General features: G+C 40.3%; 1 protein-coding gene across 12 annotated transcripts in view; it reads left to right on the top strand.

The window, feature by feature from the left end:
- The window catches only part of cspg5 (chondroitin sulfate proteoglycan 5), a 49803-nt gene extending 24502 nt beyond the window's left edge, over positions 1-25301 (top strand). The window contains exons 3-7 of one of the 12 annotated variants that reach the window (XM_011485757.2): positions 9450-9638; positions 14565-14721; positions 18407-18463; positions 23046-23147; positions 24586-25301. In XM_011485757.2, the coding sequence (XP_011484059.1) occupies positions 9450-9638; positions 14565-14721; positions 18407-18463; positions 23046-23132 (490 nt within the window). In that variant the 3' untranslated portion in view covers positions 23133-23147; positions 24586-25301. The remainder of the gene's footprint in view (positions 1-9449; positions 9639-14564; positions 14722-18406; positions 18464-23045; positions 23148-24585) is intronic. The other 11 variants (XM_011485760.3, XM_020710392.2, XM_011485758.2 and 8 more) reach the window with 11 other exon arrangements.
- The last annotated feature ends 2531 nt before the right edge of the window (positions 25302-27832 follow it).

Raw genomic sequence — 27832 nt, 5'->3', positions numbered from 1 at the left:
CCACACAAGCTGGAAAATCCTTGGACTTTATTGTTTGACCATTCATCTATGAAGTCCTTTAAGTTTTATCGAGGTGGAGATATTTATATTGCAGAGAAGGATGTAAAAGAAATCCTTAGAGTTCATTATATAACATGCTTTTCACTCATAGGATCACAAAAAAATGTATGTTTTGTTGACAGACATGAGGTTTATCTACAGAAATGTCTTTTTTCTTGGTTAACCAGTTGAGCTTCTTTATAAAAGCTCATCTAAACTAATCAAGCTAACACTGATTTACCAAATAATATGTATTAAAAGCAAGTCCCTGTATAATTCATTCAGTGATTCACACAAGACTATCTAGAGAACATGAAGTGAGCAATGAATGTAAAGCCAAATTTTAAGAGGTGCAAATACAAAATGAGGACATTTTCTAGTGTTCAAAAATGATAAAAAGTGAAAAGGTGCAGATATTTCTGTACAAATACTTTTGATATATTGTAAGAAGGGCTATATACATTTTTATAGAATTGCAAGTTCTACAAGAAAGTAAAGCAAACCCAATAAATAATTGAACATTTTCTTATAAAAAATCCCTATAAAACTAAATTCTCCCTATAAAACTAAACTCTCTTTACCTGTCCAGGTCTAAACAAACCTCTAATTAAGATAATGTGCAGGTTTTAGACAGAGCTTGGATTAAGTGAAACTGCCAGTTCCTCATTATTTCACAGCTGTCTTCATAATTGTTTCTGTTTTATATTGCATTGTTTTTTTTCTTTTTATCTGATGAGACGAATGTGTCAGAGGCGCTCAGCAGTCACCCATGTCTGGCAAAGACTTGAAGCAGCACAAAGAATCCGCTTTGTTATGTGTACAAAAAGAAAAATGAATTCACACGGGAACAATAAAAAGGCTTCATCAGAAAAATGATTTTCATTCAGTGGTTTTCAGTGCACACACATCAAAACTGACTTTTTTGTCCTGAAATTTTGTGTGCTAAACAAAATGGACTACATTTACTGAGCATGTCTGTGTAGAAGATGCTATAAAGCGCTTTTACCCCACTTTAGAACTGGATTTTCCTCCCCTTTGTATGTTTGTTCTGTCAGCAACGCACCACAAGGGCCACCCCCTGCAGCTTTGGTAGACTGGTGCTTATATGTTACATCACAAACCAAATGACAGTTGGGTGAACACTTTTATGGACATATACCAGAAATCATCTCTTGGTTATTAAACAAAACAAGTAAGGGATAATGCCCGACGAGGTAGCTATTTTGTAAGGGATAATGACAGACAAAATGTTCTTAATCAGAATTTAATGGACTAATGGCTTCTGTTTAGTCCATTAGTTTCTGTTATACCATGGTCCGGGTGAATTCTCGATTCTGATTGGCTGCTGAGTGTGCGTTAAAAAGTGATAACGCACAGGGAAAATGCACACCTAAAAAATAAGTTCCAGTCACATAGCTTAAATGTTTTGTATCACTGCGCTGGCTTCTTTAAAACAAACTTTAGCTTCATCATCTGGACAAAAACACGTGGTAAGAGGTGAACTTTCTTTCTGAACTGATTTAACCCATCAGCATATATATCGCTTCCCTTGCCGCTGAAGTCGAGGTCCGTCCCCGCTCAATTCAATTCAATTCAATTCAATTTTATTTGTATAGCCCAAAATCACAACAACAGTCGTCTCGATGGGCTTCGAAGTAAAACATGAAATCAAAAGGATCACAAATACAAAGAGTTCAATAGGAAAATACTAAAATGAACTAACAAACTGACTAAGCTATACTGGCATCCCTGCCCTTAGACCCCCCTTCGCGGTAAGGAAAAACTCCCAAAAAAACCGGATTCCGGAAAAAACGAAGAAACCTCAGGGGTGCCCACATGAAGGAGGGATCCTCCCCCAGGACGGACAGGCGATTTACCAGAACTCTTAGAGAAGAATTAACTTATCTAAATCTACAACTACATATATAAAAGTCCAGCAGACGAGCTTCATCCAGCCGTGGTTGTGGGGACAGTCAAAGGCGCGAGTCGAGCCGGAGACAGGAACCACAGCCAGGTGTAGGAGCAGGAGCAGAGGCGAGGTACTCGGTCAGGTACAGAGCAGAGACGAGCCAGAGATGAGCCAGAGGCAGGATCCACAGCCAGGTGTGGGAGCAGGAGCAAAGGCGAGGTAAACGGTCAGGAACTGGAGCACGGATGAGCCAACTGGAGTCTGGAAGCACTCCCACTCCCCAGGAGGGGAGAGGAAAAGAGGGACAATACATGAATCGCACTGCACCAAACAGAGGCATGGAGAACTAAATGATAAATTATGATCAAGAATAGAGGAGAGGAAGGGTAGAAGTAAAAAAGGAAAGAGGACAGAACCCCAGTGTACCATAGTTACCCCAGCTTCAACTTCTAGCAGCCTTTTAAAAGAAATGGTTATTATTAAGTTTAATTTAAACAAACTAACATTAAGTTAAATAATCTCTGAATACTAACTAGTCTGACAATAAGCCTGTCCAAAGAGGAATGTTTTCAGTCTAGCTTTGAATGTAGAAACTGAGTCGGCCTCTCTTATATGAGCTGGGAGTTTATTCCATAAGACAGGGGCTTGGTGGCTAAACGCTCTACCTCCAACCGTACTTTTACTAATTCTAGGAACCACAAGCAGTCCTGCATTTTGCGAGCGAAGTGTTCTGATTGGTTGGCTCAGCCGGCTAAGTGGCACCATGTGACAAATAGTCCGCTTCTTTTTGTCCTCAAGCAGTTTCCTGCCTATCCACCATTAACTATTTGTTCCAGTTTTTTTGTTGTTACGGTTGGTGTTTAGGCCAGCGAAATGATATAGAACATTCAGACTATGTGACCAGAACTTTTTGTTTTTAGTTGGTGTTCACTATGACATTTTGAAGGACATCCTACACCCATATCAGAATCAAGTATTCATCCAGACCCTTGTATAAATTAATTTACGTCTATATCAGTTGTTAGATAATCATTTTCTTTTTCAATACTTTTCAAAAATTTAAATATTTTTACTTTTAGATACCTAATTTAAGCTTAAAGGAGTTAATCTAGACCTTTGGTGTGATTGGGGTTGGTTTTAGCATCTTGCACCATTTGAGGGAAATAGATGGTTAGATACTTTTTTAATGTTTATTTTGAATAGCTGCATCTTTATCTGAAAAACGCCTGCAGATGCATCTGGCTGGATGAAAACTAGACCTTGATGGATAAATATAGAAATGTGTCTTCATAAAACAAGGGATATTTAAAATCAAATATCAGAATAAAGTAATCTTTTAGCTTGAACAAAGTGTGTTCAAGTCTTTTGTTAATACTTTCCAGAGGTGACGGAAAATGAGCCAAAATTGCATCTTGTTTTGTTCTCAGCTTTAAGTAGAAATTGGAAGTGCCTACAGTCATGTCGTGCGTTAAGTCTTGACCAAAACCCTTCGGAAAAAAGGTTTTCCAAAATCAGCTTCATGTTTTCTTCTTTTCATCCGGACCCTCGTGTAGCCTTTCTGTGGATCCACAGTTGAACCTCCACCCAGTAATTTATGGGTCCCACCCTCCAAGTGAACATGTGAACTAATGAAGTCACAACATTATTTTAATAAGCTTAGCTCATTTTATTCCAGACATCTTGTTGAAAGTAGTCAAAAACACTGAAATCTTTAGAGTTTGTTCTCTTCAAAAGTGTAATCGGATCAGATGGAGCTCCATTTGTTTCTCCGGTTTGCTCGTAAAATCTCTCTGAATCTGATCCAGATCTCAGCTTTTGGTGGAATCAGTTTCCTTTTATTGAAAATAAAAGCATGCTTTAGTTTCAGCTGCTGTTCGGCCTCTTGAGAGTTTTCTGCAGCAGAGCAGTGTTCCTTGGCTTGTCCTCTGGTGGCCTTTTTATCCGCACATCCAACTCTATCTGACTGCTGCCAAACACTTTAGCTGTTTTTCCTCCTTTCTTCCTTACTGCCGTCTGTGCAGTTCTTGTTTTGCGAAAATCCTTTTTTGCTTCCAGGAAAAATCTTGTGATATGTTCCTCATATGCAAATCCTGGACCTTATGCTAAAATATTCCATAAACATCCCTCGGTGCCCTCTCCTGTCAGTTTTTTTTTAAAATGGTTTATTTTGATCCAACCTTCTGTTCATTTTGTCCCTTCTAACCTTCTGTAAATCTTGATAGAAATTCCCCACTGACTTGTTTTCACAGCTGCTTCTCACTTCTAGAAAGTGTTAAATGATCAAAAAGGAAACGTTAAGTCATTAACGTCACACATTCAGCCTATCATGCTCTGGTTTCACTGAAACTGAGTGTAATGCTGCCACAGTGCAAGCCCAAGGGCAATGCTGTGACTGCCCCCCTAAACGTGATGGCTTGCAAAGACCCAAAATTAGCTGAAGAAATTAAATTAACCAAACAAAATAAAAAATAAAAACATATGACTGTAAAAACAATGGGCAGCTTAACCTCTCCCTTCTCGTGTTTCCAAATAGGAAGTACCGTTGCTTCCTGATACGGGTGCCGCCATATTGAAATCAGTCAACAGTGATTGGTCCGAGTTGCACTGAGTCATCGTATCTATGGCAACTGCTATCACCTTTACCATAAATACGAGAAATTATACCTCATTTTGCAACAGCTGGTGTTAAGACATTTTCTATGGATGACATCACATCTTGATTTGTCCATTGTTTTTACGGTCAATGGGTTTTCTTTGCATTTTTTGGGATATGGCACCCCAAACTCTCAGCAAACCCTCAATATTCTACCTGCACCCCACAGTTGGGCTGGCCAAATTAAGGCCTCCCCCTGTGTTACAAGTCCACCCCTGGACTTCTCACTCTTCCTTTTATCACTGCCACTCTAAACCTCCCCTTTTTCCTCACTAAAAAGCCAGCAGGGGTTCTTATTAGAGGCTGCAATCCCCTCAGCACAACAGCAGCAAATACTTTTTTTCCCCTCCATCTGCCTTCACCTCCTCTGTTTTTATGGCGGCCCAACATAATCTGGTAAATATTGAGATGATTTGTTCCCTGTAATGTTGTGGTCCTGTCTGCTTGTCATGGTGCTGTGAGGCTGCGATGAGGCCTGGCCATGATGGGTTTGGGGAGGGGGCTTCACTGTGGAATAGGATGAGCGATGTCTGGTGGAAGAGCCAAAGACAACTTGGGCCTCTTAAAAGTGTCTGGCAGAATACTTTTTTTTTTCCTGTTTTAAATCAGAAGTTTGCTCCCTGTAGTTTCCTGGGATTTAGAGGAAATCCAGGAAATTGATTTGCTGAAGTTTCCTTCTTTCAAATTTAGACCAACTACAGCAAAAGCTCAATTCCAGCGGCTGCTGTCAAAGGTGGTACAACAAGTTTCCGGGTCTGGGGAACAATTTTCCATTTCTTCTTTTCCCCTAAGAATACATGTTATATATTTATGGAGATTATTAGATCTAATTCTTTAGATCTACATATGTCTTCTCAGAGCAAACAGTTGTCAGTCTGAAACATATATTATTGGTGGTGCAATTAAAAAGCAGTAATTGCAGAAGGTGAGTCTGTGTTTGCAAAGCTCATCATAGCTGTGATGGTTGCAGTTTTCAGACAAATCGACAAATGTGTTTTTGGTGACAGTTTCACAGTGGTGTTACCGAGAAGGCCCTGGTTTGAACCCCGGCTGGAATCTTTATGTGTGGATTTTCATGTCCTCCTCGTGCATGCGTGGGTTTTCTCCCGGCACTCCAGCTTTCTCGCACAGCTCCAAAAACATGGTTCTTAGGTTGATTGGTTACTGTAAATTGTACTTAGGTGTGCATCTGAGTGAGTGAATCCCTGTGTCTGCAACAGACTGGTGACCTGTTCAGGGTGTAGCCTGCCTTTGCCCAACAGTAGCTGGGTTGGCTCCAGCAGCCAAGTGGGGCCTGAAGATGGATGGATGTCACATTTTTAATTCACAATTAACAAATAAGATTTAACACTAAAGGACAGAATCGGGAAGACATCAATAGAAAAACTAGTGTAAGCACAGTAGGTGAAGGGTTATCCACAATCAATGCTAATGTTTCCATCACTGTGTCAGCTTTACACGACAGGTTAGAGCAGTTTTTAGTCAGGCGGCAGTCGTGCTTGATGTCACTTATCTTCTTTTTCATAAAACACAAACAAGAACCAGAAAGCGCCATCTTGATGACAGAAGAAAAATCTAAACTAAGGCAAGCTGCTCAAACTGAGGAGGCAAGCTTGATTGAGGTGAATGCACTCAGCAAAATGAAGAGCAGAGAAGGAGGGAAGAGCAGTGAAAGTGATTACAAGAAGGGGGGGGGGGGGTAATGATGGAGAGGGAAGGGGAAAGGTTCAACTGGCCGAGTTACAAAATTCTGTCGCTTTGTGTGCTCGCGGTGTCAGCGCTGCGTCTGCTCCGTTTGCTGCTCAGCTGGGTTTCCATGACGACCAGCACCTCCTCGATCATCTTCTCTTTATGCATGCTCTCTCTTTGCTTTTCATTTTTGCCTTCTATCACGCCCCCCCCCCCCCCCTCGCCTTCTCACACTGACTTATATAAATGTCCTCTTTGTGGGCACAAACAGAAACACTGCGAGGCTGAGGGCGCTGTGATATCATGCTTCATCTCTCCTTCTCGCTCAAAATGTCTCCTGGCTGCGTGCCAGTGTCTTCCTTCAGCTTGTAAAATTCAAAAGGATTCATGCAGGATTCGGGAAACAAACCCGTGAATGAACAAATCTGTGAAAAGACCCTACTTATTAGCATGTGGGTAGCATCGCTGCGGCGGCTGCAGAGCCCGGCAACTTCATTCACTTTACACGCCGTTGTCTGTGAGAGCACATCAAATGTCCAAAAACGTGACACAGTGACGGGGGAATAAAGGCAAAGAAATACGGTCAGTTGGTGTTTAAAGCGGCTGCTTCCCGCTTTGTTCAGTGGAACCAGAGCAACATTAGCCTGATGCGTGTTGTTTGGTTAGAGATAAACCGATTTTCCAGTTATTTAACTTTCCAACTGTGCTCCACAGTGTGATGTCTTATTTTAAAGCTGGCTTTTACTTCTTTTTTTTTTTTTAAATAAGTTATTGTTTTCACTGCAGTTTCTTTCAAAAAAAAGATGAAAGTATGTTTTGGCTGTTCAGAAACCTGAGGGACTCTGTGAAATGACACGCACAACTAACCTAAAACCTATTTAAAGCATTTGGGAACACCCAAGAACTCTTTTTAAAGACCCACTCAAATTAAGATCCTGTTTTTGGTGTTTTTTAACATAACAGGAAAAAATGCCATTGGAAAAAGAGTATTTGTTTGATAGGACATACAGCGGGTGGGCCACAAACTACCTGCTCTAGAACTGCCACCCTGCGATGGGGAGGCATCAGCAGAATCTGCAAGATTTGATGCCAGATTATTTGAAAATTGTCAGTGTGGTCATGAATGTAGACGGCGTCAGTCAGTCAGGCTGCAATGACGTGATTTCGAAATCTGGCGACAGATGAACAATACGCAAATGCCTCCGGACGATGGCCATCCATATCAAGTGCCACTGGGCCGCCAGTTGCCCTGTAGCCGCGCGACCTCGAAATGTGCCCGGGCAGCCACGCACTTATGTCAGCGTTCAAAGAAAAATCTTCTGTTTGCTGTAAAATTTGTACGTCCCTGGTCATCGTGCAGCATGTATGCGACTGCTGCCTCCCCAACACAAATGCATCCGCCGGCTATGTGCCAAATTTACTAAAAAATGTGCATTAAGGCCGCCATGCGGTGGCATTTTGGGATACGTGACTGTAGCTTTAAACAAAACTATCAGCAACAGGGAGGGGAAGGGGGGGCAGGGGGGGGCAGAGTTGTTCCACATCAACAGTCCAGATCACAACTAAAAACATCATAATCATAATTAAAAGACCACAAACGCTTTGAAAATAGATCCAAAGATCATCAGAGTTGGACTTTAAGGTAGAGTTCTTCCAAAAAAATTTTTTAACAGGTGGGTCTTTGGTTTTTTCATCTATGCATATAATCATTTCTGTAATGAGTTTGACAAATCTGTGAATTCCCAATTGTTAAGACTGCAATGCTTGAAATCAATCAATCGAGACCAACTCAACTCAACTCATAAGAATTTGCACGACGAGGCCCAAAACTATGCAAACTCTGGTTGCATCTTGCAAAATGATGCAGGCCGGTAAAACCCCTTACACTTGACTGTGACTGATAGGAGACTATATTGAGAACCTCACAATGTAAATCCAAATTTTATGTGGTGTTTCTGTAACATTTGTGCAACAGCAATTATGTATTATATTTCTGAGCAAAAATGGTTACTAGTTATCTTTTCACAATTTTGTGTATTTAACTCATAAGTTTTTGCTGTGAGGTGCAATGTGAGCTAGCAGAGGAAAATTATCTAAGGTAATGGACAAGAAACCCAAACGCTGTAACTTTGAAATGCTTCTATATTCAAACATACATATTTAAAGAAAAGGGGAAACTTTTTCTCTATTTTTAGATCAAAAATAGATCCTTGACCCATTTTGTGTTGTTTGACTAGAAACCTCAGCATGCAGGCAGGACGGGGAAACTGCACAATAAATATCCAACACAAGACACATCAATATGGTTTAGACAGACATCAATAGAGGAACTGCTAATGTGCTTCTGTGTGTAGCCTTCTCGAATCCTCAGTCTTTCTGTCAAAAACGTTCATTCTCAGGTCCTCAAGTTCACTTGCTAGTTTTTTCTCAGCAATTTGTGTTATAGACAAAAAACAAGGAGAAATTTGTTTGAAAATACTGAGATAGAATCTTACTAAATAGTGAGATATTTGCTGTTTTACACGCTAAACTGTGTTTAGACAGAGCCATCTGCCTCAGTGGGTTCTGTCCCCAGGCGGACGCTGTACTCTGCCAGACGCTACTGAAAGGAACATGGGACTCAGATGGCGGCTGTGTGTTGTTTGTGTGTCCACATCCCCATTGTGTTAAATACTAAAATATCTAATGTCTTTTCCAACTGTGCATGTTTCACAGAAAGTGCATGTACATTTGTGTTAGCGAACGCGTTTGTCATCGGGAAAAGAACCTGCGGCTGTTTTATTTATTGTTTTTTTTTCCCGACTTTCTTTTCAGTTTTCAGACTCAGAGGCATTATATTAACTGAATAAAGCGTTAACCCAAACCTGGTAGTGACTAATGCAGCTGCAGTGGAGGATTTTATAAAAGGGTTTATGTAACAAAGTATGGGGCTTTTATTTGGGCTTTTCTTTGAACTGTTTAGTTTCACGTAATCAAAAGCAGAGAGGAACGAGAAAAAACAGGATGAAGCTGTATTCAAAGCATGAGTGTATTTAAAGACAGAAGGAACATGACTTTAACCTTAAACCACCTTTTACAAGAATCATAAACATGACCTTTGTCTTCTTCCCTGTCCTGAAAACCTTTTTTTTTTCACATTTCGCTCTTTTTGTATTTCAGATGCAATGTCCAGGATTACATTTGGCACAAGGGTTCCCGCTGTGAGTCTGTGGTGACCGAGTTCCAGGTCATCTGTCTGGTTGTTGGCGCCTCGGCTCTGGTGGTCCTGCTCCTCTTCATGATCATTGTCTGCTTTGCCAAGAAGCTCCACGTGCTCAAGACTGAGAACAAGAAGCTGCGAAAGCGCAGGTGAGCCTCTGGTAATGGTTACTTAATTAGTTAGCTGCATTGTAAAAAGGAAAGAAACATCCCATAGAAAAGCTGATTACCTGAAGCCTTGGAGTCTGTTATTTAGCAGTCTTTGAATTGATGAATATGCGTGATAAAGGAATGCATACTTTATGTGCAAATGTAAATGCCTGATGTCATATCTGCATGTTTTGACCATGCATCAACCATTTAACCTCTTTCAAACGAGCTCTGCTGGTAACATGTATGAATAAAAGAGGGCGGGCGGGTGAAAGAAGAGAAATTATTCACCGATTTTTCACCAAAACAACAAAACTATTAAGCAAAAAAGAAAAAAATCTTGTGATTTCAGAAAAGCCTCCTGAGCAGTATCAAGCTACTGAGGATGACTACTCAGTTGACAGAGCTGGCAGCCATAAAGAGCAGAAAAGCCTCTTATTTATTGAGTCTCTTCATCATGAATTCTCCAGAAAAATCTTGAATCCAAATAAAGTTTTAAAGTTCTGTGTCTTCTGTGTCAAACACAACTGTTTTAATGTCCAAGGTACAAGTAAAAAAAAATACCAAAAGTCTTTAATCTAAAAAGAAAGATGTATTCATGTGACCCCCTCTTTAAAGGGCTTTGACCTATATTAGCAATTCAAAAAGCAGGTAAAATTAGTTGTTTTTAGCCTTACATACACAAATTGTGTACAAAAATTTAGAAAGCCAAATATAGTCATTGACCTGCCAAATGCACACTGATTTTGCATAGTAATTAACATAAAAAATCAGAAAAGCATGTGCATAATCCTTGAATAAAACGTCACACCATACAGAGAAATTATAAAACAAAACTGCTAATCATGATTTATTTTCTTTATCTATAGAGGCTTCTACCATTACTCAGCTTTTGTGTGAAGTTCACAAAAACTCACCAATGTCAGTTGAAGGTGTTTCCAAAAATGAGGAATGCATTAGAAAATGCACAGGGTCAGACAAAAGTCGCAAAAACAGCAGCTCTGCAGGATGATGACCTCCCAGTTGGATGACTTGTACTCGCCTAACATCTAACGCAGAAACTGTCAAATGTTTCTTCACATTAGGAAATGTGTGATCATCATCTTTAGAGTCTGTTTTCCTCCTCTGCTGGTTAATTCCTGCCGCTTTTGAATGGCAGTTGCAGCAAAGCAGCACATACTGTATGATGGGCTGTTGGCCACTGATGCCATATAAAAGTGCAGCTTAATTTTTAAAAAAGAAGCGATCTGAGTCATTGTTGGCGTTGATTGCGGTACAGGTTTCTGTCTTTGGATAATTTTAAATGGGTTTACTGTTTTAGCAACATTGAAAGAGGTTTTAGGTTAAAATCCAAACACAACTAAACTAAATGATGCCAATTTGTAGGGATTAAGTAGCAGATAATTACTGACTTATTTAATTTGATTTCAGTTCATGTAGAAAAATCCTAAGGAAAGCTCCTGACTTGACTGTAGCATCACAGGAGGAGTTTTGAGCGAGGAACAAGCAGCAACAATTAATTACTGCGATAGGCAGCCGATTCGCTGCAGCATGAAGGAGTTCTGTTTCATCTGTGATATTTTAAGTTTGGATCTTTATTCATTTCATTTTGTTTGAGTCTTGAAAGAGTCACAAAGACAGAGTGGCAGGAGTTCATTGGAACTTTGCTTTTGAGTGGTGGGTGGTACCGTTGGCGTGAAGTAAGCCTGCCTTGCTTTGTTTACACTCTCTTCCGCTAGCCTACAGACCTCACAAACCCAAGCTAACAATACGGGTGCAACAAAAAATGGCGATCAAGCTCAGACAAGAAAAACAAAGACGTGAATCTAATCAACAAGTAGATGGATTGGAATGAAGCGGAGCAGGAGCCGTTGTAGGTCAAATCTGCAATCTTCTTTCAACTGCATTTTTTCGTCTACTCCTGATTCACAACGGAGAAAGAAATACACAGATATGTTATTTTAGCCTTAACTTTCTTTATATATGTCCTTCATCATCATCGCTTCAAGAACATGTTAAAAACACGAAAAACAGGATTTTCATTGGAGTGGGTCTTCAAAGTAAAGAGTCAACGCGACGCATCTGTTGGGACGATAAAAGAAAGCGTGCTGCAACAAAACCTACATAACTGGAATGATTTTTTTTTTCTGTACGATGCAGTGACGAATCAGATGAGAGGAGTTACTGTTTCAGCAAGGTTTGCCTGTCGTCTGGGTTATATTTCTTTTATTTTTTCGACGATCTCCGCAGCATCAGAGCCATCGTGGATGAGCAGCAGCTTGCACAGAGGATGCAAAGCAGAGGTCCACATTCTCATCAGCAGATCCCACGCTGCACAGTTTATTTTTAGTTCTGTGCAAGGGGTGATCACGCACAGGAGATTAAGGGTAATGATAGAGAGTAGAAAAATGATGCAGTGGTTTGATACTTCAATGTTGGCTTGCAGAATAAAAAAAAAAAAAGGAGAAAGGGTGATGTCATCTGTACTCTGGATGCTGCTGAAAGTAGGGCAGTCTGCAAAGGAGGAGGGGAGGGAGCGAGACGGGCCGAGGCGGGGTTGACCTACATACAGCTGTGCGACCTGAGGGCGAAAGAGACTGAGCTGCCTCATCAAGCTTAAAGAAATCAATGAGAGGAGAGGGACTGAGGAAGGAAAAAGAGGAAGGGAGGAGGAAATAAGAAAATGACAAAATGTTGCAGGAGGAAAAAAGAAACAGAACGGCCATTTAGCGGAGAAAAAGACTCTGCGGGCAGTGTTCAAAGAAGTGTGTGCTCCTGAAGAGGCTTATGAATCCATTAGACTCCCATCTGTTGTCCCTGAGACTTTCAGCACAGAGCCTGCATCCTGCTCAAAGATGGACTGAAAAAATGTGCTGGTTTATAATCAGGATTGTGAGGAGTTTTAGATTAATATGTTCAAAAAGGTCAGATTCAAACTAACCTGACTGCATGTTCTAAGTGACTGACACCAAAAGCAACAGAAACAAATATTATCTGTTACTCTGATCACAATAATAGCTTATCAGGATATTAATCTAAAGCACAAGGGGCTTATATGGAGCTGGACTAAATTCAGAAGGTTAGTGTTCTCTGAGTCTGAGTGCAGAGCAGCAAAATGACAACTCAGCGGCTCAGCTTATTGAGAAGAATTAACCAAGATATCTGAAGGTACAATTTAGATAAATAACCAGCTATTTGACAGGGATTGCAAAGCGTAGGACTTCCATTATTCCTACTCTGGTTGCTTTGCCCCGCCCTTGTAATTCTTGAAGAGATCTTTAGTCGCATGGTTTCATTTACAAGCTTTGGTTGGGAGCAGAAATGTCCAGTAGACATTATTGTCAGACCAATATCAAAAAGTCCGGACCTAATCTGGACCAAATTAAGCGGACTCAGTCCTGACCAACGGACTCCTCCAGACAGAAAACAACCTTTTTTTTTAGCAACTAACAAAATATCCCTGTTAATGGTACAACTTGTCCATTGTGCAAAATGTATGTGCACCATGGTTAGGTGGTGGCAGACAGAAAATTGTTGCTTTTTGGTGCAAGAATTGTATGACACATATTCTGATGGGGAGTACTTCTCCTGTGTCATTACACAGCCTTTGATATTCACGTCACGGCGCTCATCAAACGCAAATATGGAAGCTTTGCGTGCAGATCACAGAAACTATTGCGCTTTTAACAGAAGGCAGATCAGGGTCTCTTTAACTTCTCGTGCCACGGTGGGGAAATGATCAGAGAGAAAAATGCAGCTCAACATCTGAGGAATCGGATGCTTCTCGTTTGGGTTAAGAAGCAAATGAAAGATTTTTTTTTTATTTGATGAAAACATGTTATAAATAAGGGAGGAAGCCACTGTCATACTCAAAGACGATGCATTTTTTGATCTCTACGACAAAAACAGAGGAAAACTCATCTGAGGATGAGGAACTAGACGGACTAAGTTGAGAAGAAACTTCCCATCCAGATAAAAGTCTTTCAGTTGCATCTCTTTACTCAAAGCCAACAAATGCATATTATGAATTGTCCACTCTTTTTATAGCATTCCATCTGGAGGGAAAATTTCAAAACCACATGTTGCATTCCAGGTCAATTCTTCATTTGAGTAATATAACCTCTGAAAGTAGGTCCTTTGGCCAAATCGGTGTCCCTATCTTTATGGCTATTGTTAATAAATTTCTGCTGAATTCAAGATGCACTATTTTTATTCTAAAACTGGATTTATTAAGAGCACTTTTTAATCTCTGAATCAAATGCTGTACTATATACAAAATAGGCCTCGTTGGAAAGAGGTTAAAGATGAACATCAGGCTCAACTAAATTAATTATCAATAAAAATGTTAGGCAAATGCCAATGAAATGTAAAAAATGTAAAACATTTCTTTATTAAACGTTTATGTTGAGAGAAATGGGTCAAAATTCACTTTTGCTACGTTGCATCACAGACAAAATGTTTGCTTTATTCTGACATTTTTCAGATATCTTGCTTTTTAACTAATGCTTTCTTGCTATAAATCTTCCCCTCCCACCTTCTCTATAACAACCCCCTTCTTCCTTTTACTTTAACCATTTTTCTCTTGTTTTTTTTTTTCATTTTATGCCATCACCTGCCATGTATTCCCTTATGTCTCTTGCCTATTTTGTTTCTATTTTACTACAACTTAATTTGTCATTTCTCCTCCTCTGTTTTTATGACCTTGTTCTTTATTCCCTGGACTGTCCCTTTTTCATTCACCCTTTTTTCCCCGCTCTCCTCCTGGAGGAATCTTTCTTTCCAATTTTAATGTCTTCTACATGACCTACATTTCCCTTCCCCTTGTGTGTCTTGTTTCTGAATCTCTACAAATCTCCCTGTCTTTTTTTCTGAAATATTCTTCCTTTTCTTATCACCCCTCCCTCCCCCATCCCCACCAACACCCAGCAGTAAGTACCGGCCTTCATCGGAGCAGCACAATGATAATTTCTCGCTGTCCACCATCGCTGAGGGCTCCCACCCAAATGTAAGGAAACTGTGCGACACCCCTCCTAACGTCCCTCATGCCCGTGCATTGGCTTACTATGATAACATTATCTGTCAGGTAACGTGGTTCTCGCCTCTCTCTCACCCCCCCTTTCTGCATCTCCCTCCAAACCCCGCCCGAGCCTCCCTCAAATGCATGGGCATGAGTGTTCCCTAATAATCTGAGGTGTGAAACGCTGGAGGGGGGGCGGCATGGAGGGGGTTCCAAGTGAGGCCTTGGAAAATGGAAAATAAATTCATTATTCATTTCTAGAAAAATGTTTTTTTTTCTCTACATCAAGCATATAAAAATTTGGTTTAGATTTTTAAACTTGAAACTGTTGACTAAAGAAGATATGTAGAAAATGTTTAAATTAAAAAGGTTAGCGTAGGGGTGTAACTATTTGTTTTAATAGCGATTCGACTCATATCTTGATTTGTGTTTGACAATCATTCATTTTGAACGATCCGATTCACTGACCTAAAACGGATCCAGGACGTCTTTAACCAAAACCTTAACCAAGTATGACTCAGAGAGAAATAGCTGGTACTGAACAGTGCAGATGAAGTTTTTCCAGATTCCTTGTTTTTCTTACAATCAAGTGTAAATTAAATGTGTACAAAAAATCAAGTAAACAACATTTGATAGCAAATCTGTTCACATTTTATCTTCCTAAAGTTCAGCCCACTGTTGTTTTTCCACATCAAAATAATCCAAAGGGAACATTATTAGAACATTCTAGCACACTGTATGGTCCCATGTCTTTGCTAAATTCAGTGTTTCCTCACATTGAAGTGGAATGATGGCTTGATCAGTTTTTGCTGACGTCACATGTGTGTTGTCTGCTGTAATGCATTTGGTCGATTTACATATGTTATCGTGAAACCTAAAGACGTACAGTAAAAGAAACCGACATCCAAGATTGATATAAACAGTAGAGGTCCATTTGATTGGATTTAATTTACAACTTGCCTTAGACGGATCAATCTGGTTGGATTGTAGGAATTGTTACACCCCAACGCTAGCTCAATCTAAAATTTAAAAAGATGTACTTTTCAAATTTTTTACACAATTTTGTGTGATTCATGTAGTTACTGGCTGTTGCAGTAGAATCTAATAGAATGCTAGAGTATAGGATATCATCATACAAAGTGCATGACGAAATTAAAGGTGACCATCACGTTAAGGTGTATATGGAATTATAGGAATAAGACAATAAGAAAAGCAGATATAAGATTACTTAATTATAAGTTTAACACTAAAATAATATCTTTGAAACTTTAACAAAGATGTTCCTAATTTGCATCCATAGTGCAGCAACAGCTACCAGCAATAAAGGGCCAAAATTCTTAAATCTTAATGACAATCTTAGAGCCATTTTCCTGTTGATTTAGTCTTTTTTGCCACGTAAACTTTTTTTTTTTAACTATTTTTGAGCAAAACGTGAAAAAGAGTAATGTGATGGTTTCACATCTTACTAGTCTTAGCCTAGCATTGTCAGATGTGTCAAATAAATCAGCTTTGTTGGTCAATGAGGACGCAATCACGGCCGGTTCAGAGGTTAAATTACCCCTGAGGCTATGCAAACTGAACATTTATGGACTGTCATCCCAGGACATCTGCCAGCTGAGCCGCTTTGGCTTCAATCTGACCATTTTAAGAGAAAGTGTCCTCACTGTGACCCCCGCCCATAACCCCCTCCCCCCTCCCTACTCTCTCTTCTATCAACTCTGACATTGGTATGTCATGGCATGTCTGCTCTGTCGCTGATATGCGCCACCTAGTGGACATGTCAGCCGCTGCAGCTCTGCCTTGTTGCTAGTCTGCTTTTTTTTGTTTATCCTGAAAAAAATGTACAGATTAAATATGATTTTTCTGAAAGGTTGAGTATTTATGAGCAGGTAAGTTAAACAGATTCATATTGTGACGAATGACGACTTTATCAGGATAAACATCTGAGATGCAACAACTTCCTGCTGCCTGTAGATGGCAGAAAAAAGCTTTCCCACTAATAGAAGCATGGGTAGTTTTTAGTGCTAGCACTGTAGCAGCATGGGTAGACGTAATGCTACAGCTGAGACAGACTATTTTTTGTCTTTTAAAATGTGGTACCACCCTCTAACAACTCCATCAGTAGTATCTCCACCCTTAAACTACTTTCTTTAGTAACCAGCCTGTGATTGTCATTTCTCTCCTGAAGTACTTTTGAAGTTTTTGATTTGTTTAGGGGCAGTTTGTCTCACCCTGTCATTGTAGACACACAATTTCCATTTTCATCATTTCATCACCCTGACATACATTAACAGCCTAAATGCAAAGAAAAGAAAAATCCTTAACCAATTACTACCGACTGACATTCTTACAATATTAACTTTCCAACACCATTATAACCTATAACCTAACCTATAAAATAACCTTTTGTTAATCATTTTATCAATGACAGCAACTATGGAAATTATTTATTCAAAAAGTTTGTAAAACTGAATCCAAAGAAAAGCTGACTAAAACTAGACTTAACAGTAGAACTAGACTGAAGCTGTAAATCAACTTCTTTACTTCCAGAAACCAGCTTGGATAACACTGATTATACATAATGTGGACTATGATGTTTGCAGATGATATTGTGGTTTGTAGAACAGGGAACAGGTGGAGGGTAAGCTAGAGAGGTGGAGGTTTACCCTGGAAGGGAGAGGAATGAAAGTTAGTAATAGCAAGATGAAGTACATGTTTTTGAATGAGAGGGACCCAAGTGGAAGAGTGAGGTTACAAGGAGAAGAGATGAAGAAGGTGGAGGATTTGAACTAGGGTCCACAGTCCAGAGGAATAGAGAGTGTGGAAAAGTAGTGAAAAAAAAGTCTCTGGTGTGAAAAGTGTCAGGTATGATGGAAGAGTTTCAGGTCAAATAAAAGGAAAGGTGTAGAAAGTTGTGGTGAGACAAGCAAGGGACAGTGACACTGAGGAAAAGACAGGAAGCAGAGATGAAGATGCTGCGGTTCTCTTTGGGAGTGACCATGATGGATCAGTAATGAGGACATCGGAGGAACAGCACGTTTGAGGTTTTGGAGATAAAGTCAGAGAGGCCACACTGAGATGGTTTGGACATGTTCAGAGGAGAGACAATGAGTATTTTGGTAGAAGGATGCTGAGTCTAGAGCTGCCAAGCAAAAGGTCTAGAAGAAGACCAAAGACATGAAGGTAGCTGGTGTTAGTGGAGACAATGCAGAAGACAGGGTTAGATGGAGGAAGCTGATTCGCTGTGGCGACCCCTGAAGGAAAAAGTTGAAGGGAAAATTTTTTTTTAAATAATATTCAACCTACCAAAATTAAAAGGCATCTACATACCAAAATCACACAAAGGTTTAACAAAAACTCCCAGAGGACGTTTTAACAAACAACCTTAATGGTTTTCTTATTAACTGTCCTGTGTGTATCCGAATGCTCAAGGACCTCAGCTGAAGCCTCCAAACCTTTGTCAGCTGTGGTGATGGGACAAGCAGCTCCACAGAGACTGTATTACCTGAGTGTGTGACCATCTTGGAACATAGATTAGCATCTGAAAGGACATGGAGTCTCTTTGGGCCTCCATCTCTCTGTCTGTTCATTTCTCTGTCTCTTCTCTTCCTATCTCTGATCTGTTGCTTCTCCAGCTTCTATCCTTTCTTTCCGTCCACTGCTCTTGCTTTCTGTCCAGTCTTTCTCTCAGGATGCCTTTTGGGTTTTTATTTGAAGAGTATAACCCTTTGCCCAATCCCCCTCCCCCCAGAAAACCATGAGCAGATACACCTGGGAGTGTAAGACCAAAGAGGAGTCCGACTGCGAGGTAAGACCAAATTCCAAATGTCGAGATAGTCCCGACCCGTTCTCACCTTTCCAAAAAGTCTCTCATTGTAACTGTGGGCCTGTCAGTCACATTTTTAGCTGTGTACTCGACAAATTCACTCAAAACATTATTATATTATGAGCTCAAAGTAATCTCAGTTCCTTTTCGAAATTGACAGTTTTTTTTTTATTTGAAAAACATAAAATCATTAAAGCCAAGAAGTATCTAAAGTAGGAACATGTTTCTCTGTTTCAGTTTTACCAAATAAAGCCTTTAAAACACATCTGCTTTGATAATATAGCGGCGAGGCTTGAAATAACTTCAGGAGCTCACTATGGGTAAAACCATAAATATATATACATACCACTTCTGTAATACTCAAGCAAATGTTATCTGAAGCCTTCTCGCAGCATCTTGACCTGAAAATGCAAAAGGAAGTATAATACTTGTTTGTGCCAAAGCACCATTACAGTTACTATACAGTTGGTGGTGTCTTCCCCTCCTTTTGTTAGCAATAAAACATGTTTGCATATGTCAACAACATGCAATAGGATAAAGCACCATTTACCTGTTTAAGTCAAATGTAGCAGACGCTTTATCACAGCTCCAAACCAGATGGGGCCTCGTTGTCCTCATGTTCATGGATCCAAATAGTCTCCAACTTTGTGTGTTGACTACATTTTACAACTACTTTGAAGGAAACTCAGAAAGTACACAAACCCTTCTTTGGTGTTGAATGTGTGCCGACGTTCTGACTCTCATCAGTCAGTCTCGAAGATGCTCACAAGTTCTCTTTTGCAGGTCCGAGTCTCAAGTCCTAAAACTCATGGTTAAAATATGCTTTTTGAGGTACTAAATGGAAACCTCAGTCCCAACTGCCCTTACGGGGGGGAAATGGGGTGTCCAAACCCTTACGGGGCACACAGGTGCCCCACATGAAATATGATCGTACACCGCTTGGTGAGACATCTTGTTTGTAAGTCTTACTGCGATGTTCCAGATGTAAAAATACTTCAAAGCGATATAAAATCGCCCAGATCGCATCTGTCGCAAGGCCATTGGAGTGGAATGGCCCCAATCGCTGGAAAATGTGATGACATCATTCACTGGAATTTTACACCCGCAGTGCAGTTTTGTACGAATTGCTCCACTTAACCTGAATTTATTTGGAGCGATTGGAGGCACGTGATGACGGAGCAAACTTTGCCAAGAAAATGACAGATGATGAAAACTTAATTTAAAGAAGGGAAATACCTAATTTCACTCACAGACATAGAGAGCGGACAAATAGATGGAAAATAGAGCATAGAGAAAGATATATATCATATCTCATATAGATATCTTGCACTCAGAAAATGCAAATTGTCCCCCTATTTTTTTATTTATTTGGTCCTGTATTGCTTACTTCTGTTTAGTGAACAAACATACCACTTTCTCCTCTGCCTCATTGTGTACCTGCGCATTTGCAGGGTATGATAAGGATTTTAAAAATAAACAGACAATCACGCCGCTCAAATAGTATAAAAGCCACTCGGAATTTCAGCGCAACTGTTGCAGACTGTCGCCACCAAATCCAGCCGACTGATGCGACGGCCGTGCGCTGTGAAATGGAAACCAGGCTTAAGTCCTAATCTCTGGTCTGTCAGACTTCAGTCTTTGATTTCTTACAAAATGGAACCAAAACCAGCTTCCATTTTAGATTAATGGAAGAGACGTTTATGACATCACCAACAAGTTTGATGTTTTTCACCGACCTCTGCCAAAACGTTTTAGGCTTTTTTGTTTTTAAATTCCGAGAGCAAGAGCTACAAAGTCATGCTAGAAAACCTTTCGCCTAAGACCATTTGTAATTTGTTTCAAGCTGTCACAATGCCAGACTAGAAGCTCAGTGTAGGGATGAATCTCAGTAAAATGTGACAGCTTGCTGCTTTTTAAAACTTGTTTTCTTTTTTGTTTTTTGCTGCACTGTTCTTTAACTTGAGCTTAACAGACAGATCCTGGAGGAAAAATAAACAGATTTTAAAATCATAAAAAAAAATTCTGTTAGGCTTGTCAGATATCCAGTCAGCTGTGGTACCTACTGCACACACCGGGAGGTTTCAATGCAATTAGGGAAAAAAACATTTTTAGTGAAAAAACAGCTGTCAGCAAAGACACACAAGCCACATTCCTCTCTGCCCCACAACACAAACAGCACTTTGGTTTTCCTGCATTAATTGAGTGCTGTGTATTTGTATCATGGTGGTGGATTGAACCCACCTATCCTTAACTTTAATTTACAGCATTTCTGCTGAGTGCAGTCGCACGCTTCCCTGTCTAGCAAACTGTGGAAACGGATTCTTTATCTATCAATACTAAATAAATTCAGAAAGTGACTCAAAGAGGCAGAGCCGGCCATCGTTTATAAGAGGATTTCATTTCTATCAAGACAAGTGGCTCTAAGTGATGTATTACTTTTCACAACTGAAATGACCTGAAAGCAAAACCCTGCTAGCAGTTGGCCTACTCTAATTTCTCTATGATTTTAAGGGCCTATATCATGCAAAGTTAACTTTTTGAGCTTTTAAGGGCATTATGATATTAATTTCTGACAAAAAACAACCTCAAAGCGATATTTTGATCCTTCACACATCTGAGTTTTCCTCTAAAAACCTGCTCTCTGAGCGCCAGCCCCTCCTAATTGAATAAAAACCAGGGGGTTCTCACATTGTGACATCATAAAGCGAGGAACGGCCCCATCCAGGAAGAGTCTACGGTGCCAGCAACGCCCCCAGGCTAACACACGCACGCACCCACTTTCTCCACGGAGCTGGTGGTGATCGGCTAAAGTCTTTTCTTTTCTATACACAATCTTTACATCCATCTTTGCAAAAGTTCGGATGTTGTTTGTTTTTGTGGGCGAAGCACAGACACGCTGCCGAGGCCGGCTCTAGGCTGACATCATGAAATGAGTGGCAACCAAACGGGGTGAAAGGCGGAGCCTCAGAGGTCGAGACGTTTTACTTCCAGGTGGTAAAATTAACTGTAAAAATAAATCATATTTCCTTAAAAAATGTGTCCTTTAGTGTGCCAAAGATAATGTATTATATTATTGCTGGTGAAGTGGCCGGGATAGGCTCCGGCAGCCCCACGACCTCGAAAGGGAATAAATGTGAATATGAATAAATAGTTCACTCTGAAAAGCTTAAGAAAGGCGTGATATAGGCCCATAACATTAAAATGAAAATTTGCACGGATATTTCATAACTTCCTGGTCAAAGCTTCTACTGACAAGCACATTTTTAAATAAACAAAAAAGAGAAAATAATAATATTTCTTTGTAGGATACAAAAACTGCTTTAGTACCAACTGGAGTTTAAAGAAAAATGACTTAAACCGATGGTACAAGGTCCTTTTTTTAAATTCTGATCTCTTCAAAAGTCACAGAATAAATAAAAATAAGCTGTAATGTTCTCCTTCCACTGACTATAGAACAAACACAGGAAAGTTTGCTCTTCAGCAAAAGAGCATACACAAACATTTTTTTTTAACCATAATTTAACCAGGAAAGTCCCATTGAAATCCATTAATCTCTTTTCCAAGGGAGTCCAGGCCAAGAGGCCAAAGGTTACACACACCCAAGACATTTGATTGAAAATTAAAAGCATTGAAGTGTTCAAAACAGCTACAACAATGTAATTTCTAGGTAATTCAAAATGGTGTCAAACTGAGGTTTAGATATGAGATTTGGGAGTTGATTTTTCTTTTTGTTAAGAGTTCCAGTCCGTAGGTGAGAGGAATTTACATAATGGTTTAGATTCAGACACTAGTGGGTCAATCCTGGCATAAATGTCTCTGCTGCCTGAAATGATCCCACTAAGTGTAAATGTGGCTTCACTTATCTTATTTCTGACCTTTTAATTCCCTGATTATTTTTGTTTTATTTATTTTCTTAATTAAATTGAAAAATATAAAGGGATGCTCTAATATTTGTAATGATGGTGGACCTTTGCTTTGCAGCAGTCATTTTATTTTTTGTTTTTTTCACCTCTTCTTATAGTATTAGAGTTCATTTTTTAAGTATATTTGATATTTTTAGCATTAGTTGCATCGGGAGGTTCAAACACAGTTGAGGATTAAAGGAAAGTGCCTTCTAACAAGAAGCATAAGCCTTTAAAAATTGTATCACTGGCTCCACAGAGAGCTCCTTTAAATAATTTATTGTCTGAATGTTAAAAGTTTGAAATACTGATGGACATTGAGTTTTCTCCCTTTAAAGACTAAAATAAGAACTTTATTTAAATTCCGGAGTGATTTCAACTGTACAGTTTAGGAACAAAAGCTCACTTAAAAATTATCTTCAAAACAACAACCTAAAAACCTCTAAAAGATCATTAGGGACTGTCCATGTGCCTCCATCATCGTCATCATCATCACCACCAACATCATCATCATCCTCAGAACCCTTTTTATCTCTGTTTCCACTCCCCCCAAAATGGCTCCCACTCAAAAGTCCTCGTGACTCTGTGCTCCCAACTACCGCCTGCACCCTTCCACCCATGCACGACAACAATGAAACCCAACAAACACAAACATTTTCCAGTTTCATGCTGACGGGAGGAAAGAGGGCCCCTATCCCGTAACCATGGAAGTGACATACCCACACGTCCTGCCTGAAGTTACTATCTAGGCCAACAGCCATCGGGTAAATCCTCTCACTGCTCTTCCTCTCTAAAAGTGCCATTACAGTCAAATGCAAACATTCACTTAGGGAGTGTTTGCAAATGGCACAGGCCTCAGGGTTTGGAATTTGTTGTATGCGTGTGTCTCTGCCCGTGTGTGTGTGTGTGTCTGTATGGGTGTGGTTGGGACATAGAGGCAGAGGCTGACGCCCCCAGAATGCCCCAGTGAAGCCGAGCCGATGATGCCATGCAAAATTAATAGGGATAAGAGTCTGGAAAGCAGAGCTTAAATGGACTCCACGATCAATTATTTCCCTTTGACCTCAATTAAATGCCAATGCATTAAAGTGAAACCCTCTAAAACGCAATGCCTTTCTCTTGCAGTGACTGCTTGGGTATGTATGATGGTGGTACTCACAGATAAGCAGCCAGGACTGTTTGCTTATGATTTCGGGGAACGATAAAAGAATAGCGGCCACGGGAAGGGTTGTGCATGAGCGACAGTTCATGGGGTTCGTTGTGAGGGTCCTGCATGTGGATGTGCATGTGCCGCCTTAGCTTGCCTGATGGGGAAAACCGGGAGGGAGGGGGGGGGGGGTCGCTCATGCAGCTCACCTCCATGTTTCCTCACTTAAACATGGCGTGCCGGCCGATGACTTCCAAACAGCGGGATGACTGAAACGGGGTTTGCTGTCCGTTAATGCGTATTATTTTTCATTAGAATTTTGCTCCACTCATAGGATTATATGTGTGTAATCTATTTACTACAAGCAGTAAATAGTATAAGCATTTGCTTTTCTTTGATCAGTAAGCGGGATATTATTACCTGTTGCTTTGTCTAGTAATACAAAGCGAAAAAGCTTGGGTGTCAACCAGATAAAAACTAGTTTATACTTTGCTACAAAGGTTAAATTACGTAACTGAAAAAGTCAAACTTTCCCCTTTTAATTTCTATTAGTCAGCAAAAAAAATTGTTGTTTTTTTTTTAGTTGCTAGGAGAAACAAACACATCTGTGTGGTCCTTTAAGGACATGAAAATACAACATAAAATCCCTTTTAGAGCTTGAAAACTATCCATTTTTAATTTCTCTGGGGTGATTTACATTTATAAGTTAACACATTTACTTTTTGTTTGTTTGTGATGTCTGTTGGCAACATTTAAAGTTCTCGTTCTTAGTGGTTTAACTGCAAAATACTGATCAAAGCCAGTTAAACCAGATGACGCAGGAGTTTACAGCCAAACTGTAGATATTATAGTTTACTATGAATGCATCACTTGTTCTCCTTAGATTTGGCAAAGACGGTTGCTGTTTTAGAGGGAATAGATTTTATTGGAGTTTATTGTTAATCCTTTAAAAAGCAGATTCCTATTGGTTAGGGAGGGTGGTTTGCAGCCAAATGTAAATCTGTTTTTATGGTTCTGACTGTGCTTTATGCTCCTCACCCCTTCACCTTGGATAGGATGATCCCAATTCCCAGAACAAGCAGGAAGACCCGATGAAGGCCCTGGCCAAGGAGGACGACTCCCTAAACATCCACAACTCTCTGACCCCCAAACAAGAGAACCACAAGGTCCTGGGCGAGGAGAACTCCTCGGAGGTAAATTCACTGCAGAACAACATGATGTGAAGCGAAACAAGGTGTGAACCAAGCCCAGAAACCTGACAACACGACACAGAAAACAGCGAGGTGCAACTGGAGCCCACAAACCCCCTCGCTGCTCTCTGTTAACCCGCCACCGAGCGCGTCAAACCGCTCGACCAGGTCAACCAACCTGCCAACGTACCAGCCAACCAACTCAGTCTGCAACCTTCTCCGACACGGCAACACTGCCACACGCGGCCTCTGGGTCGCTGCGAAACACACCGCCGCCGCCGCCATCACTGCCCCAGCTGAAGTAACCCCAGCCTTCCTCGCCTCTCCTCTCCGCCCTTACAAAAGACACCCTTTTTTCCAAATCCCAGATTCTTTGTTGCTGTCATTCTACTCTCCCCTCTCTCCTCTGCACACACTCAAATATACACACAGACATGATGAGCATTTACACACACACTGTGAAAATGACACCACGCTTGTATGTACACCCCCCCCCCTCCCCTGCCTGCATTGGTGTTTTTTTGTAAAAAGAGCAAAGTCATACAGAAGTTTAAAACGTCAATGTTTAAAAAAAAAAGTTACGATAAAGCTACTGAAAGATTTTGATGTTTGTCTGACTAATCCAGTGAGTATGTAAAAAATATTGGGGAAAAAATTGCTTGGATTGATTTAACAAAAAGCAACACAATGTGTCTTGGTTTTCATTGATGTGGTTTCTAATCCTTTGATGTTTTTCTGTTTTTTTTGGCTTTTTTTGTACTTTTTTTGGACTTTGAACAGAAAATAAATAAACCAGATTCAGCCAGTTGTTGAAATAAACCTTTTTAACTTGACCTCCTCTGGATCCTGCGTTTTCCTCCGTGTCGCCTCCCCTTTTTCTTTCCCTCCAAGTCGAGCGCTCTGCATGGCCTTGAACGCAGCTTTGTTAGTGCTTGTTAGCAAGTGCTTGTTGCTGTAAATGCTCCTAAAAAACATTTAAGAGATGCTGGTTCACACTCCAAATGCGAACTATGCTACTAGACGACATTGGATTCGGTTGTCCAGGCTTGGAATAACAGCATAAATGTGCAAAGAGCTTACTTTCACACTTTCATGCTTTTCAGATTTACTCTAAGGAAATATTTTTTGACACATATAGGCGAAACAGGCACACCTGTTATCACACATGTGTGCTGCCAACTGAGTTTATAAATGCACAAAACTATTCTGCTTAAATCAAAGTTAAACTCCTATGAGCGTAGTTAAAACCTGATCCAGTATACAAAGCAATTGGACAAATTTCTGACCAATCAGCATCAACCTTCACGTCCATGTATGCGATTAGAATGGCTTTTGTGGCAAAATTTGCAATCCAGGTGCCACGGTCTGTTTTGCACGCAGAAGAGAGAGAATTTCTCTCAAGTTTCTCTCAAAAATTATTTTGTCTGAACAGATTTTTCTGTTTCAAGCGCACAAACCTTTTTTGAGCATACAAAATAATTTCATGCTTTGAGCTCAAAACAGTGAGTTTTGCGCTTGGAATAATGGCAGAAAAATCACTCCATATGGTGTAACCCACCTTTACCCCACAGTGGCTGTGCTAGATAGCAGCCAAGATGGTTCTAAAGTTGGATGGACAGATGGATGAGTTTAAAAAGAAACCCTATCAATTTTTATAATAAAATAATAATGGATTAGATTTATCTGCGGGTTTCCAGACGCTCAAAGCGCTTACACTGTGTCCATTATTCATTCACTCTTCATTGATACTCGGTGAAGGCAGAGGAATGGCTGACAGTTCGTGCCTACGGTACCTCTGAGCATCACTGGGACATTCATGCACATTCACACACCAGTGGAGCCACACTGGAGGCAGGGAGGGTGAAGTGTCTTGCCCAAGGACACACCGACGATTGGCTGGATGGAGCTGGGATCAAACCCTTCGATCATTTGGACGACCTGGTCAACCGCCTGAACCAATTCCATTTTCAGTTCTTTATTCACAGAGTAAGAAAGTGTGTCTCACTTTTATTGGCCGAACATCTGGTTGAACTGGTTGAACTTCTGAAAATCTTCGTATGACCCTCTGAGCTTTAATTTGAAGTCAGGGGTGTCTTTGCATCATATCCCATTTTTAGGGTTAAACTGAAGTTGTCTCTTTTAATTTTGTAATGAAGCATCCTGAGCACATTCCAACTGGAAAAGTTAAACAATGCTCCCCCCAAATGTTTATTCCTGTCATTCACGTGAATATGACATACACTGGATAACTGCTGTGAATTTTGTTCAGTCTAATTAAATACAACCAGACTGGTGTAAGGCAAGTCTCTGAACAAAACTTAAAATTAATATCAAAAATCAAGATGAATTTGTCTGGATTCCTTAGTCTACGTTGTGTCACAAGTGTGCTTTTTTGATACAAACGTGGACTTTAAATTATGAAGTGTAAGCAAAACAAACAGCTCTTGTCTGGAGCTGATAAACAGGCCTGAATGTGTCTGGGATGAGGCTGCGGTGTCCTCTGGCTTTTGTCCGCTCCTTCCTTTGGTTTGGTGTGAACGCAGAGGGTTAAATAACAGCATTGTGGTAAAACCTTCCCATGGGGGATGAGGGTGCCAATTGATATAGGGTGGGGGCAGTTCTGAGTGCCCTTTTCTTTCTTCTGACAAATAGACCAGAGGCCAAGAGAGCACTGCAGTCCGCAGAATCTAAAATAAAAGACTTCACATTTTAATAAATTAATACAGAATAGCAAACAGCAGTCCGAAGACCACAAAAACAGCAACAACAGTGAACATCACTCCCTTTATTCCTGCCGGCCCATCACACAAATGCACAAACTCACCCATCGCGACACTAAAGGAGGGTCCTCTGAATAGAAAGCTGGAAGTGCCAGCGGACTCCATGGTAACAAGTGGGCATTTCATTTCCAGCTGAGAGAATAGAAGTGATGGAGGCGTCATTGTCTCGCTGCAGCACAGTGAAAGATGGAATCTTTCTGAGCCTGTTTATTGGTGTTAATCAAATTTCCACACATTATAGGCTCTGGAGAAATGCACAATCAGAACACTCCAAAGCTGTGAGCAGCAGGTCCTAAAAGATGAGGCAGGAAATCGCTCCTGCAGCACGCACA

Source organism: Oryzias latipes, chromosome 16, assembly GCF_002234675.1.
Source record: "Oryzias latipes chromosome 16, ASM223467v1".
Classification (NCBI taxonomy): domain Eukaryota; kingdom Metazoa; phylum Chordata; class Actinopteri; order Beloniformes; family Adrianichthyidae; genus Oryzias; species Oryzias latipes.
Note: the sequence above shows the minus strand (reverse complement) of the source record. Positions and strands in the feature narration are given on the sequence as shown.